Source organism: Patagioenas fasciata, chromosome 4 (genome assembly GCF_037038585.1).
Source record: "Patagioenas fasciata isolate bPatFas1 chromosome 4, bPatFas1.hap1, whole genome shotgun sequence".
Taxonomy (NCBI): Eukaryota; Metazoa; Chordata; class Aves; order Columbiformes; family Columbidae; genus Patagioenas; species Patagioenas fasciata.
The window spans coordinates 9,737,105-9,753,551 of record NC_092523.1 but is presented as its reverse complement, the minus strand read 5'-3'; the positions used below and the strand labels follow the sequence as shown (position 1 = coordinate 9,753,551).

Sequence of the window (16,447 nt, the reverse complement as noted above, 5' to 3'; positions counted from 1 at the left end):
CAACACAGCACTATCAGTCCCAGAGGTGTACTACATATGCTTCCTCTGAGGGAGATGCTGCTGCTGGGTGTCTGCACATCTGGATAAACCAGAGAAGTAGCAGGGGCTGGATCTGTACTGCAAAGGCATTAACCTCACATGGCACATCCCTGCCTGGCTGCTCAGCCAGATAATCCTGCTCAGCCCAAAGCCTCAGCCCCCACCCCTGGGAAGATGACTGAGGCTGGAGCCCCATCTCCCCTCCCCACATGGGAGGTCAGGGCTTCCCTGCATCCCAGAGCTGCTCAATGGGGAGGTATCACAGCCCCAAGCCCGACAGTGTACAAGAAGAAACTGGACAACACCCTCAGACGCATGGTGTGAATTTTGTGGTTGTCCTATGCTGGGACAGGAGTTGGACTTGATGATCCCTGTGGGTCCCTTCCAACTCAGGACATTCTATGATAAGAGGTGGCCAGAATCAGCCTTGCAGAGGACTAACAAACAGTGGGGAGTGGCCCATTTGTCCTCATTTTTACCTGCGGAAATGCAGAGATGTATGGAACAGAAAGGGGTTTGTGTAGCTTGTGTAACCTGCACAGATACACCTCCACCACAAAAATGTCCTCACCGATACCACTTACTCTATCTCTCCATGTGGTTTTGTTTGGTCCTCTGCTCTGATGGGACATCTCTCAGGGCTATCTCCAGTCTCCGGTGGGATCTCAACCAGCAAGTGAGGACATGTGGCCTCAGGCAGATCAGGCATGGTCCCATCATGGGGCAGCACCAGCAATGCAGTGACCAGGGGTGGCTATATGCAGCTACTACTATATGCAGCTCCAAGAACATTGACACTTCTGAGCTTGTTATTATTAGTCAGCGAGCTGGAACAGCATGGAAATATAAGCCAAGGACATGCATGACACACACATAAAGATATTCCTATTTATCAATGAAAACAGAATGAGTAGTGTTTGCCCGTGCTGGACTGGGAGCTGAAGAAGATGGAGGCACCATCTGCACTGTGGTGTGAGTAACTCGACAGCAAAACAGTTTAGGAAAAAACTGACGTAAGTTTTAGATTTTATTCATTCATACATTATTTACAGCAGTTGCTTTCATATTACAATTCTCTTTCATCTTTTCAGTTTTCACTTATAAAAAATTAACCAAATAAACCTTATATAACCAAATTTATCACAGCAGGTCTGGTTAATTTTCACAGTTACAGCGGCCATCAGGAACAGAACTTAAGTACCTACAAGTCATTTGCCCAGAGCACCTCACCCGGCCCTGCCCGAGGACACCGAGCTGTCCCCGAGAGCTGGTGGCCCCCGGGGACTCTGCCGATGGCCGATGAGCCCCCACCGCAGCGGTAACGCTGTGCAGGTAGGAGCTCCATTGCCTAAAGCACACCAAGGGCTAAATTCGTGCACATCGACACATCCTGCCACGCCAGAGGAACTGCTTCGTGTCGGTACGCCTGGGCGGTACGCAAACAGCTTTCCAACTGAGCTGACTGCTGCTTCCCTCCATCGGGAAATTTTATTAGTTTATTCTATTTTCTGCTGTTGTTGAGCCCCAGCAGCGCGGTAGCAGAGCACGCTGGGGTACGAGACTGTGGCAATGAGCATTTACCTTGCTCCGAGCCGCTCTGACGGCTCTTCCTTGGGTCTATCTCTCCCACCAGGAACAGTATTTGCTACAACTCGCCCTTAAAACTAAGGTGAAACACCTGTGCCATGCAAGGACTTAAAACACCAAAGAACGACTCCAGCAGAGGGATCCTTCATGGGCAAGTTCTCTGCCAGGGTGAGGACCCACCCCAGAGACCGGTGGCCTTTCCTAGTGCTTCACCTGCTCACCAGGTGCAACAGCAGCGCTGATGTAGCGTGTTCCTAATGGCACCGTCCTCCTGAACCACCTCCCTGTGCTCTCCCCCGCGTGCTCATTTGCTTTACAGTGGTAATTATTGCTGTTTTAAAATATGTTCGTATTTCTTTGAGGACTTGTAGCCACTTCCCGTGACGAAGTACAGTACATACTGGACATAGAAAACGCGAGACTCATTTCACATCGGTCTTGTACAACGGTGAAGAGATGCAGAGTAAGAGGCTGCTGGGGGAATCCGAGTTTCTGTTTAGGCAGGAGTTTAGCCTGAAACCCATGAACTAAAAAGCCACTGCCTTAGAGATGAGCAGTTCTGGTAAGCAATTTAGCCCCAGTTTTGTTTGTTTTTTCAACTGACATTGGACATTTTCCAAATGCATACCACACATCTGCTTAACACTACCAAAAATATAAGTTATTTTTTCCTTTACCGCGTTTGTCTCAAGAAGACTTTTGCTTTAATAAAATAACACAAGCACACAAACTGCTTAAAGCTAACGGCCCAGCACAATCGTAAGTACAACTCACAAAGCAACGGATGTTTTGTTAAACCTAATTAGATTTCAAAAAAAGCAAATATACATATTACAAGTCAAAAGGACTAAGCTTTGGAGAAAAACAAACTGAAAACAATGTTAGCTATATGTTCATTATGCTTACATAGCAGTAGCTGCTTCTGCATTCAAACGTTTTACTCATAAATAAATTTACAGTTGCATTATGTATTTGTTATGCTCTTGGTCTCAATCAGTCCATCTGCTACCACTAGATGTTAAAAGCATATTCTCTCCCACAGCTGACCATTGTGTAACACAAAGACAGCACTGAACAGCGATTTTAAACAGTGATCAAACTCCAAATGCTGATTTAGAACTTCTTTTAAGTTATACCGTATTTTAACTAAACCCTCTGTTGTTCAAATGATCCTCTTATTTTCAACGAAAGGTACTCCAAATGACCATTCAGGTAGCAGTTTTTCAGTGGGAGATAAGCATGATCTCTGTGCATAGTTGCTATTACTGAGGGACGCAAGAGCACCCAATTTTTTTGCTCAAGATTCTGTGTGGATCTATCTTGAGGGAGAAAAAAAAAAAAGATAAAATTATCCTTTTGCATGTTAAAGCTTACTTAACAGTTTGCACCCCTTCATTTTCTTTACGTGGTACACTGTATTCTACCACAAGACTCCAGTTAGCCTGGAATTAAAATTCCTTTATTAAGCTTTAACTAGAGTGCATACCAAGAGCATCATGGTAGCGCTAATGAAACACAGCACATCGAAAGAAATGAGATTGTTAATTCAGAGGTAACTGGAGCTGGTTCCTGCCCTCGTGTGTTTGGCAATTCGGAAATCCCTGCAGTCAATAACTCTCCATTTGCACCTCGGCCAGTGAATCTGGCAAATTAAAAGGCAGCAGAGCTGCACCACGGCCAGGGACGGGTCAGTGAGCGACGGGCAGTAGCACGGATGGTGACGTGGTTTCATAAAACCACAGTTCCGTGGGGAATTCTGACCAAGGGACTTTCTGTTCTCGCTCTCCAGAGCCTTATCCTGCTTTCCCCAGCACCGAGGTGCAGTTTGCACAGCAAGGAAGGGGCCTGATCCTCACCCAGGCTCCGAGCACGTTCTGCTCCGGCTGCAGGAGTGCGGCACAGAGACCCCAGCGGGCACATCCGAACTCGGACAGACACCCGCCCACCCTCGGTCCTGCTTCTCCTATACAGGGACAAATAAATTTAGTTGTCATGACATAAAGAATCATCCTCATTTCACATGAGGGCAAAGACAGAGGGGAAGCAACTGTCCAGGTCCCAGCCCTGGGGTCAGATGTCCCTGGGGTCATTTAGCTGTATTTGCTGAAGGGCGATGCTGAAGTGAGTCCAGATGCAGAGGTGGCCCTTGGGATTTTAAGGATTTATGTGCATCCATCCTGCACACAGCAGAAGAGCAACGATTTGTGCCCTGCAAGCTGTGATGTTGTCTTTGGGTGCACAACTACCTCTGCAGCATCCCGAACGCTGGTCTTGCCTCTGCCATCCCCATTGCACCCTGCCCGCGATGACCAACCAACTCACCACCGCAACACTACCACACCTCAGACCTGAAGGACAGAGCATCCTTATAGGCTCCTTATAGTAGCATTAAACTCATCTTGCTTCCAACAAACATGTTTTAAAACAAGCCTGCTTCTCCCTGACAGGGTTGACTACACTGCCAGCTATCTCCTTCCATGATGCCCAGTCTGAAACACCCGACAACCAAGGCACCCCATGGCCATGGCTCCCCACAGCCATGCATCTCTCCTCCCTGAGCAGCCTCCACCGCTGCAGCTGCTCTCTGAGTCGTGCATGCCACAGAGACGGGAGTGGATGGACCGCGTGTCACCCACAGGTGACAGCTCAGCTCCCGATGCTCAGTCCTGTGCCAGGGTACGGCCGGCAGCCCGCTCGGGGAGAGGTAAAGCCTTGCGCAGAAATACCATCCCACATACTGCACGCTAACAGCAGCATAGGGGAAAAGATCAGTGCTGATGGCAGCGCCCCAAACTCTCCTGCAGCAAGAAGCGCTGCAAAGGGCAACTCCCAGCAGAGATGAATTGTGGCTGCCGTTTCCAAGCATTTTGCAAGTGCTGTCTGCTTTGCGTAGGGAAAACACTGCATGATTTTACAACAAATACCAGTCCACGGGTTTCAAGTAATATTAGAAATCATTTTCCTTGTTGCTTTGATTGCTCAGCATTACTGGTCAGGGACCATTCAGGGGCCGAGCTTCACACAGAGCGTATTGCCAAATACTGTGCGTGCTTGGGATGCCAGTTTGCTCAGGATGCGCAGGGCATTCCCACTCACTCCATGGGGAATTGCCCAGGCTGTGCTGCAGGGCTGGGGGAGCCCCGAGGCTCTGGACCTCAGCCACTGCAATGCAAAGTTTCCCCCTCTTTTAAAATCTTTTTAAAGTTTTTTTTGAAGAGAAACATCTACGTGCACATCACAGCCTGTAAGGTACCTTCTCCAGTGAGCAAGGGCTCTGCGCCAGTCCACTCCAAGCAGAGGACACTTGAGCAATGCCCACTACCCAGGGATCAGAAGAAAAAGCCACCATGCCAAGGAGAGAGCTGGCAGCTGAGGAAACCATGTCCTTGGTAACACCACAGAGCACGCAGGACAAGGGCAGTGGGCTGTGACAACCCACACACACAGCAAATGAAAAATAGCACCTGGCACAGCTGGGGGAAGCTCTTCCACATCTCCAACACATGCTCTGCCATAATCTGAAGCAGTCTTCCTAGCCATCATGTTTACCAGCTGAGGCTAAGACCCAAGAGATGGTCCACTCCTCCCAAACTCCAGCTAGAAGTGTCCTTGGAAGGAGAAACCACCAAAATAAGTTAAGAACCACCTCATATTGATCGGAGTCTGTGTTGGAATTAGACTTTACAACTGGCAATAGGCTTTCAATGGGTTTCTGGCAGTAGGTCCAGATGGCAAGTTCTTCTGCTCAGGACAAACCCACAACCACTTTGTGCTGCTCTGCAAGACTCAGATGCTGAACTGGGATGGGAGCATTCAGAAGGTGATGCTCAAGACCAGAGAATGGGAAATGGTGATGGTCCTGATGCAGGACTGTGTCAACCATAGCTGCATGGTGCAGGAGAAGCAAGAAGCTCCCCAGGGCGGGCTGCAAAATCAGTGTTGGGGGTACAAGCAATGAGCTGCGGGATCTCACTTTTCCACGCAATGCTGTTTAAATCAGTGCACCCTGAAAGAGACACCACAGATGGACAGACCCACTCAAGGCAGGTCAGCCTCAACACATCACCCTGTGACCCACACTGTGGTCTCTACCAGCACACTGGCCCAGGCAGCGAGGACAAGGCAGGCTGGACCCCGAGGACAGCAGCGGGTGAGCCCAGCACAGTCCAGAGCCTGGGGGTCACAGAGAGCAGTGCAAAGAGGCTTTCTGTCTCCAGAGCTTCGCCTGAGCTATTGCATTTAGGGAAGCTTCCCATGAATGCAGATGACAGGACAGTATCACTCAAAGCTTTTAAGCCCAACCTTGTCTAATACTATTCAGAGCAGTTCTGGGTGGGGATGCAGCAGCAACGCCCCAGGTCCTGTACCCCATCCCACTGCTGCCACCAGGGACGCAGCTCTGGCAGCCACGTGGGTTCTCCAGTAAAAACCAGGGCTGGGATCAGCGGCGTTCCACCTGCCAGCCCTCTCCATCACCCGAGGAAAGCAAACCCAACCCACCTGGCAGCCAGCCCTCTCCTCCAGAAACGAGTTGTCCCAGCTAGAGAGCTGGGAGCAACCAGCTGGATTTGTTCCAAAGAGCCCGGTCACAAAGCAACTGGCAGAAGCGTTAAGGGAAGAAATTTGCTCAGCAGCTACCGGCCAAGTGGCAACGACTCAATCCTTATCGGTGCATCTCCGGCAGCCAGTGTGCCTGGGGAAGAATGCAGACAGCACCCCCTTCCAGGCAACTCAACAGGTATTACGATCTGATACTGCAATATCGTTAGTTAAGGTTTAGAAGTCTTTTTTTTAAAGAAAATACTGGTAACCTGATGGTACTTCTGCATCTGTGGGATCTGGTGGGATTTATACCAGGTTTGGCTTTTCTGACAGGATGTGGAGTTTTATTACAAAGGCACAGGTATCAAATAAAACCAGCGACATTCTTTTAATTAAATATCCCAATAAAAAAATTAACACTCAATTTAGGCTTTATGTATTCCTCCCTTATTAAGAGACTAGTTTTGCTTTTTTTTCCCTTCTGGAAAGGTTTTAGTGCAGTGATTATATAGCAACAGAAAAATAAACTAAAAAAAGGCACAAACTGTTCTGTGGTTTTTTTTCTTTCAACTTTTGCTAACACTTTATATTTGTCTATTTTACTTCGGTTAATAAATCACTGAATGCAGCAAGAAAATATTCTGCCAATTTCTGTACACTATACAAAAACCCCTACCAACAATACATTATTTCAGCTTCAGGAGAAATGTACAGCATAGAAAGAACTTTTAAAAATATAGTGCCCCATACAGAAATTTTGTTAATTAAACTCACGGTCTCTTGCTACAGTGCCCTTCATTCACCATCCTAATTTTCCCCCCCTTATTGCTGAGACACACACCGGGACTCTGCCCCTCCGGCTCCTCCATCCGTGGCATCAGTGCCCGGTCCACAGCCCCAGCAGGGACGGATGGGGCGAGCCCCCTCCCCGCTGCCCTCACCCTCATTTGGGCTGGAAAGGGCAGCTCTGGGTCCGAGCGAGATGCAGGCAGCATCCCACGCGTGGGCCCGTGACATCTCCTTGCCCCACGGCTCCTCCCTGCTGGGGCTCTCCCGCTGATGCTGCCCTTGTGCTGTAAGTGCCAGCGTGGTTAACACAGGCTCTACCCGTTCATCAAGTGCATCGTGACAGGTGTTCATTTCCCCTCCCACCCCCCACACATAACACCTCATAAAATAGTAACTGTTTCCCCCCAGGAACTAAATTAAAGGGGTTTTCCCTTTAAATGTATTAACAGAGCTGAACCGCTCCACCCACCCCAAATTAAGTGCAGCCAGAAATGTTTTCTGTATACTTCTGATATGACGTTTTAAAAATGAAAACCTACCGATCTTCTTTTTCCCCAAGACATAATTCATGCAAAGTTGCTATTTGTTTAAATAAGTTATAAAAGTTGATATCTCAGGCTAGAAGAAGCTGTAGTCTTGGTTATTCTTTAGTTGGCAGGCACTGTACATACATACTGGGTACAGACACATGCCGAATCTGCTTTGCATTGCTTTTTGCATTGTACAATTCACAAATCTGACATCATTAAAGCAGTTAACTACCTTTGATGGAAGGCTGCAGTGAGGCCATCTACATTTATTGAACAAGCAGCTAGTTAAGATAATAAGTATGCTCCTCCCCACCCTGGTGCTCCCCAAAATGCGATCATCTGTCACATGTTGCTTCTCTGAAGTGGTTAGATTTGGTGTGCACATTAATGTGCAAATGTGTTGCCATAGGAACTGCAGCCTCCATTACGCCTCAATGACACCATTCAGCAAAAGCCAAAACTTAATAACAACAACAACAAAAACCCCTTAAAAATAAAAAACCAAACAAACAAAACCCCAAAAGGCAGCAAAGAGAAAGTCCAACGCACATGCGGAGCCTGGCCCAGGACTGCAGGTTACGCGTGGCTACAGAACAGCGCGGGAGACATTTAGGTTTGATCTGAACTTCACACTATGGTACAATGGGGCTCAGAGTTCAGTCGGTCCGAGTTTGTGCTGGCTTAGGAAGGAGGGGGGGATGGAGCGGAGTCGTGGTTACCGGATGCACCCGGGGTCTCTCAGACATTTGGCAGAATGAGGCACATCCAAAAAAAAAGTGCAACACCAGTGCCGTGGTGGCAGGGCGATGTGCTGGAGTGCGTGCACGCGCTTTCCTCTTCATGCATTGTAGCAAGCGGGTTGGGGTGGGGGGGTTTCTTCACCCCCCCACCTTTTTTTTGAAAACTATTAACCAGTAAATAACTGTTAGATGAATGCATATTCTACTTACTGGTGCATGAAATACTGAAAACTGCATTCAAGTAATATTTCTGCACTATTATGAATGCCTCACTATGTTATCTTACATTTGGAAAAGGAGAAGACTATGTACACCAGAGCAGTGGGACTACTTCGCAGTTACAGTTTTCTGTGCTTTACGGAGGTACCTGGGAAGGAGAGGCCGCCGCTCCGCTCCGCCGGGTCGCAGGACGCCCGCCACCGCCTGCAGCATGCGAGGAAGGAGCGCTGCTCGGCAGGACAGCCAGCTGCACAGAGCAAACCAAGAGATGGCATGAGGGGACAAACACTCAACCCAAAATCGGCAATTCAACAGTGACGAGAAAGAGAAGGGCAATTTATTATTTTTGAAGGGGTAGGAGGGGAAAAAAAAAATTTTGGTTGGTTGGCTAGGTTATTTTTTATTCTTCCCGCAGCTGCAGGCGGTAGCGGTGATAGCGGAGCTGGAAAAACATTCTCTCCAGTAAGGAGCGCGTCATCCCTGGCAGGGCGTAATGTTCGACGACACCCACGTGCTTGAACCCCAAGGACTCGTAGAGCCTGTGGGCTGCCATCTTCACGGCCGTGGTTCCCAGCACGACAGACGAGTAGTTGTTGAGCATGGCAAACTCCAGCACTTTGCGGCCCAGGGCCTTGGCGATCCCTTTGCCGCGGTAGTTGGAGTCGACGGACATGCGGCGCAGCTCCACCGTGTTGTCCTCCTCGTTGCCCCGCGCTGCCACGATCCCCACCACGTTGCCATCCAGGACGGCGACCCAGAAGCAGGAGCCTGCAGGAGATAAAGCAGCCCCTGTAGCTACTGGCCACCTCGGATGGGAAAAAACAGGCAAGGCACTCACTTGTGAACATGCACTGATCGCAGCCTCAGTGATGAAGTTCAAATAAAACTGGACCTTGCTGGAGAGAGGTACTGATACCATCCCATGGCTTGAGCTGGCCAACAGACATTCAAGCCAATGCAATTAGACACTGCTTAAACTCCGAAGTATTACAGCATCACTTGGCCTCGCTGGCAAGGGCACTTAAAACAACAAAAACCAAACCAACAAACCCAAACAAAACCACAACACAACACAAAACCAACCAACCAAAAGACAAACACACCCCCAACAAACAAACAAACATAAGAAAAAAAAAAAAAAACCAGCAACCAAAGAAACAAAAATGAAATTCAAGTAATGAATTACTCAGGTCTTAACCAAAGATCTTCACAGAAAATCCTGGTGAAGGAAAAGCATCTTTAACTGAGCTGAAAAGACTCATGTTGTCAGCACAGGGCATCTGTGACCTTAGCTTGGGTATTTCTTAATGAACACCCAAGAAAGCCACTATTCAATTACAGCAGCTAACAAGGGGCACTGACAGGTCTCTTGCCAAGAAGGAACGTGTAGACTTTCAGTGCCGAGGAGCAATGTGGCTTCAGCTGGAGGAAGAGGATCCCAGCACAGGACAAACCCTTGGCACAACAGAATCTGCTGCAGGCAATGGCCTTCTCCAGGGCTAAGCAGAGGAAACTTGACTTGAGTGGCAGCTCCATGTGTAGCATCAACCCCACCAACTGCCCTGACCCAAACACACAACACCCATCTGTAAGGACCAGTGTTAAACAGCCTGGGTGGATGCTCAGGGGTGCACAGCACTGCTGCTCCTGCAAAATGCAGGGTGGGGGAGAGTGCAAATGAATAAGGTGACTCTGAGGGTCCTTCACTACTGGAGGAGAGGAAAGCACAGGGTGGCAGAAGGTGCCTCCCCGGCTGCTGGCCGCAGGACTACTCGGCAAAGCCATCAGAAAGAGATGGTCAAGGTCTTCCCCACAGTACAGCCCAGCTAGGAGGAAAAGTCAGCTGCAAACAAAGCACAGGTAACCAGCCCAGGTTCAAACCAGCACATCAGGCTTGTCCCCACCTTCAGAGCAATGTGCAACTCCAGGAACACTCACTTCTGCTCTCCCTGCAAGCAACTCATCACGCTGTTGCTATCTAGGTCAACAGCTAATTTTTGAAACACCGGGACCCATCTTGACCCATTTATCATGAGCAGTTAAAATGTCTTTCCTCCACTGCTGCGTTGACAGTGCGGCTTGTTCCCCTGCATTTGCCTGGATTTCAAAGTGTAATTTATTCAGACACGACCCCAGACGAAGACCTACAAGTGCTGAAACTCAGCAGCTGCTTTCCATCTGAATACAAATCACAGGGCTATGAGAGCTCACTGCTCTCTGCTCCACAGCCTTGATTTAAACCCCTCGTCACATAGCGGTTCTGCCCATCTCACCTCCAGTCACTAGGCACGCACACTCCAAAATCGAGGCCATGGTGGTCCTCGCCCCTACATGCACAGCCACCAGTGTCAGCTTCTATGGCATAGCCCAAGGAAGGGGTCCAGAACCCCCCATACTCAGGGAGCATACCCTAGGGACATGCAGTGTTGTCCCCATCACCTGCCTTGCCCTGACACAGCCCCACAAAGTGCCACAAAGCAGCCAGTGACCAGTGCCTGCCGAGCTGCAGCCGGTGGCACAGCCACCATGTCCCTGTCCTCCAGCCCGGGGCACAGAAACTCCGCCTGAACCTATCAATCAGATATCATCAAGATTCCTCTCAGCCCAAGGTTATGTGATTGCTTCCTTCATGGCTTCCCGCTTTTATTCCCAATTTTCCCTTCTTAGCAAGCACCTCTATTCTGTGCCTGCCAAGCCAGAGAGGCTGCTGAAGCTCAATCAGCAAATACTTCCCACCTTCGTAAAACAGCATGTTTCCAGTATTTTTAAGTCTTCTGCCTATTTGAAATGCAAATCAGGACATGCCCACCACAGCAGAGCTCAGAAGGCCCTTCACACCCCCAACCACCCTCCAGGACAGGGGCTGTACTCTCACATGCATCCATCCCGGTGGAGACCGGCCCAGTTGCAAGCAGCATGACAGCAAACCCACACTCCTTGTTAGTTTTTACTTACAACTTTAAAGCTTAATTGTAATCATTTTGAGTTCAATGTGAAAAGAAATAGTATCTGGCACATATCCCAGGGTGTGTTGTGCATGCAAAGCTTATAATTAGCAGCAGACTGGACACATCTGCTCAAACAACACAAGTTGTATTCCACTCTCGTTTACACCAGCACCATCAGTCCCCAAGACTTTTACCCGCTGCCCATTCCATGTCTGAGCCTGCTCTGACAATCACCAGTGACCAGATTCTTCAGCCTGCTAAAGACACTTCAGGTTGCCAAAGATGACACAAGCCCAGGAGCAGCTTCCACATGTGGGGCTGCCAAATCCCTCCTCTGGAGAGCTGCACCCCATTTGGATGGGCATTTACTACCAAAAGCTCTTTTGGGTGCCACCACTTGCTGCTGGCCTCAAGCTCAGATATTTTCTGGGGCAAGTCCTCCAGTTTCGGAGCAGGAAACCTGAAGGTCTTTGGCTTGCTTTTACCTGAACTCCCCATGTTTCCAGCAATCTCAGCCATTGCTCCTCCTCAGCGAATCTGAGCTTCCAGCAGCACTTACTCTGGAGCAGGATGCAAGCACCCTGAGAAAATCACCCCACGCTGCCATCCCCCAGGGCTGGGGGAGTCTCTTACCCATCTTTTCTGGGCCAAAGGGATTGAGTCAGAGTCTGTCTTGTTTTTGTACTTTTTCACACCTAGGATGAAATAAAATTAGCTTCATCTCACCTGTCACTAACGAACAACAGCCTTATTGCTCACAGCGCTATTAATAGCAAGAGCTGACGTTTTACTCTCACACACCACTATCTGAAAATAATCACTGCTGCAAAGATAAATAAACCCTGATGGCTACAACTCTCCCTGCCCTTCAGATACTCACCTCTGTCAGCATTTCTGCCTTTGCTCTCATCTGCCTCCATCTCCTGGGGTTCCCCTGTCACTCATCACTATCGACATCCAAAGCCCTTTCAGCTCACCCTGCCCTAAGCTCCTCTCTGGGTTTTTGACCCTGCAAGAAAAGTCACTCCAAGGTCTGTTCTTCATGGACAACTTGCGTTTAACTCCAGCTGCCCTGCGAGTACCACTCAGGAGTACTGGAGGTGCTTACTGGGGGCATCAGATGTTTGCAGCTAAACACCAGCCTCTTTGCAGCACTGCCCCTTGCCTCCCAGTGCACCCCCACCACTCCAGGCTGCCAACGGGCAAAGGCGAGGAGAAGCAGCCATGGAAAGCCCACCACCACCCTGCTGTGCTCCCTCTGCTCCCCAGCCTGCTGCCTCACCACACAGAGTCTGGACTCCAGGAACTCACAGGCAAAAGCTGTAATAAAGGAAGAAATTTTTTTATGATGAGGCACTGGAACAGCTGCCCAGAGAAGCTGTGGATGCCCCATCCCTGGAAGTGTTCAAGGTCAGGTTGAATGGCGCTCTGAGCAACCTGGTCTATTGAAAGGTGTCCCTGCTCATGGCCGGGGAGTTGGACTAGATGATCTTTAAGGTCCCTTCCAACCCAAACCATTCTATCACTAAAACCAAAAACTTCAGATGCAAACATCTGTGAAAAAAAGCAGAAAATGGCTGTGATGTGTGTACCAAGGAAGATGACTTTGGGTTGTTCATGCTTCACAGGTCTGGTGAATTTAGAATGGTTCCTCCAGCATCCTGACAGCAGTCAGCTTGGGAGCCCAGGTCAGCAGGGGACAGGTTTCAAGACACAAAGTTTGACCTCCAGAGGGTAACGCCTTTCCCTGGAAAGACCCACCCAAGGTATCTCCATGCCTTATCAAGCCACAAGGATCCTGCTGCACTTAAGACCATGAGTCACAGGATAAAACTGGATTGGATGTGCATGTACTGGTGCAAGTTGTACATGAGGAAGGTCACTTTGCTTGTGAGCAGGAACGCTGAGGAGAGATATGGTGGGACAAAAAAGATCTACAGGATGCACTGTAAGATAAAGCAAAGCCAGGGTTCCATATCTCTTGCCTCCTTGAAGTTATCTGAAATACATGACATGGCAAAAGGCCAGCAGTTCTACATTATCTTTCTGTCCTCCTCTGTGTGTTTGTCTGTCTCTCAGCAACATCTTTCCATACTCTGGGCAACCAACTAGACCAACTTATCAGCAACTAACTCAAACCACAGAGCTGTCTATGAACCCAGACTTCACCACTGCCAAGCCTCCTCCTCCTATAGGACCATCACTTAAGATATATTTTGCTTACTGGACACAGAAAGCGCCATGGTAGTAATGAAATTACTAAAAGCAACAGCAACAAACTGGTGGGGAGAATAACCCAGCAGGGTTGGATGTGGTTTCTCAGCTGAAGGCACCCAGGGCCTGAAAGCGCAGGCGATGGCGCTGTCTTTCTGCTCAAAATTTAAGATGATTCTCAGTTTTTGAGGACCAACAGAGAGTGCTGGAATCTGCCCACCCCTTTCCCACAGTGTGGGCTGTCCCCAGGCTCTACACATGGCTGCAGGTCCCAGGCCCTGAGGGCTTCCCCAGAGTGGTGGCATCACCTGGCTGCTCATCCTCCACCCAGAGCACCCCCTGCTCCTGCCCAAGGACATGCCATGGGATCCCTGCAAGGCTCCTCTCCCGCTCTCCTCCGCCGCCGTGAGCTGCACAGCTCTCCCCCATACAGCTGACGAGGATGGTGGGTGAAAATAAATTCATTTATTTTTGCTGCAAAGTCTTCTACACTCTTCGGTGAATAAAAGGCCAGTGGGTGGATGGGTGGAAAGATTGGAGCCAAAAGTACTAGCAGAGCGTACTGCTAGAAGAGAGGGGGAAAATGAGACATCAGCCTTCTCCATCAACATGAGTCTTATGTGATTGAATATAGCAGGTTCCCACAGCTTAAGTCCCTTAGCGATCGAGGACCGCTACCCCAAAAAACAGAATTTAAGAGCACACACTGCTCTAACAAAGCAAAGCTCTGTCCACCACCTCTTAAAATCCACTGTTTCATGGTAAATTCTAATATTTCTACAGGAGCAAGCACAGCTCTGCTGCCCTAAAACATCCTGAGGTCACACTCAGGTTGCATCAGTCAGATGAGAGGACCAAGGGAGCTGCTCAACAGCCACCACTGCTGGGAACCTGCCAGGCAAACGCCAGCTCCTCTGTGTGCTCGCAGCAGAGCCAGGAAGGCATCCAAGGACTGGCCACCGTGAGAAAAGGAAGCTGACATCATGGGAAACTCTGGCCAGGCCCCCAAAAATTAAAAATTGGGACAATGCATCCCTGTGAGAGATGTGATGTGCAAGTGTGAGCTCTGGGAGGGGAGGGAGGCTGCTCACAGGCTCATGCGTGTCTTCAGGGCTTTGCTGGCAGGAGCAGCATCATGCAAAAGGGCAAACCACCCTCTCTATCCTAGATTTTCCCCTCAGGCTACTAGGAAGGGGCAAAAGGAAAATAAACAAAAAGAAGCAAACAAAAAACCACAACATACACCAAAAAACACAACAAACACACCTACCTAGAGAAAAAAAAACTCATCCCTGTTCTTCCCATAGGACAGGACTTGCAATTGCCTGTGTCCCTCGCTCTTAATACATGTACATAAAAGCTTGCCAAAAGTGACTGGTTCACTAATCCCAGAGGTCCGAATGCCCCCAAAACTCCTCCCTGTGACCACTGATGTACCACAGCACAGCCCAGTGCAGCACCACTGCACGGAAATACCAGGACAGAGGAAATCCAACATGCTGTCACATCATGAAACTTTAAATATTTGCCCTTGGAGTCACTTGTTCAGCCTCCCGGTGCCATCTTTTTGTGTGGTTTTGGCCAGAGCAGCAACCCTTTCAGCCAAGCAGAGGTGGTCTGAGCAAGGTGGTACAGAGCAAACCAGGGGGGTGTCCTGCACTGGCCACAATGCTGTGCAATTATTACTTATTTATAGATGACAAAGTAAAAAGTCCCCAAGTTCAGTGTCTTGCCTCTCCTGCCAGTGCTATTTATACACGTTGCTTTAAGCGAGTATGTGGCAGCAAGTGGACAGAATCTCCAGCCCAAAGCTGGTTGTGCCACGATCGTGTGTTGCTGATGCCATTTAAATCCCTGCCCTTTTATCCTGTCTGGGATATGCAGAGGCAGCAGAGAAACACAGCACTTGAGGCGATCCTCCCTCCTCCTTCCCCTCCATCCTTGGCGAAACGCAGGGCAGACCAGCCAAGTTACATCAACGTCAAGGGAGAAAGGAGGCTTTTCTGGGAAAGCACGGCTGCCGGGATGTGAATGCTGCTGGCGGGAGGAGTTTGGGGCACAGACATGGCACATCGGCTGTTGCCCGGTCACAGACACGGGCAGTTGGGGTGCAGGGACTGACCAAGGGCAGGCAAGCTGCTGGAGACTGCAGCTGCTCAGCTACCTGGGTAAGCGAGGTATTTGTTTCTATATTCATGTGTTTATGAAGCACATTATTGCTCCTTATCTCCAGCTTCCCTGTGTCTTGAGTTTCTCTCCCTTCCACCTTTCTACAGGATGTTTCAATAAGATGGACCCAATTTGAAATCTTTGAAATTGACTCCATCTTTCTGAAACAACCTGTAGTTCCCCCTCAGCTTCAAGCAGGGCTGCATAACAGTTTCAACAGCTCATGTTAATAACTCTACACTTGACTTCAGTTGAAAGGCATTCCTGGAGGGCTCTGACAAAATAATGGCATTTCAGAGTGGTTTATGGCCATGGAAACCACATGAGATTTGAGAGGCCCTGACTCTGACACCTGTGCGCATCCCTCTACATCAGATAAAGCCCAGGCATAGGGGAGCAAAAGATGTAAGGGACACATGAGAATTATTCATGCATGAAATTAGAAATGCTGTGAGACCCCTTCCTTCTCATAAATTACTCCACATAACCTACCACCACAGGATTCATCGCCCCATTATAAATAATCCCCTCCTGGAAGAGCACAGGGCAGTGCATCTATATGCCAAGGGTGCGTGACACCCCTTGATTCATGGGGCATCTGGGCAGCCAGCAATGAGATCACCTACACAGCGTGAAAAGAGATGGATGATTTGGTCCCAAGCCACCAGCT

At 49.1% G+C, this 16,447-nt stretch overlaps 1 protein-coding gene across 1 annotated transcript in view; it reads right to left on the bottom strand.

The window, feature by feature from the left end:
• Positions 1 to 1,048: 1,048 nt before the first annotated feature.
• Positions 1,049 to 16,447, bottom strand: part of NAT8L (N-acetyltransferase 8 like) — a 32,322-nt gene continuing 16,923 nt past the window's right edge. The window contains exon 3 of the mRNA XM_065837944.2: positions 1,049 to 9,214. Within this exon, the coding sequence (XP_065694016.1) occupies positions 8,847 to 9,214 (368 nt within the window). The 3' untranslated portion in view covers positions 1,049 to 8,846. The remainder of the gene's footprint in view (positions 9,215 to 16,447) is intronic.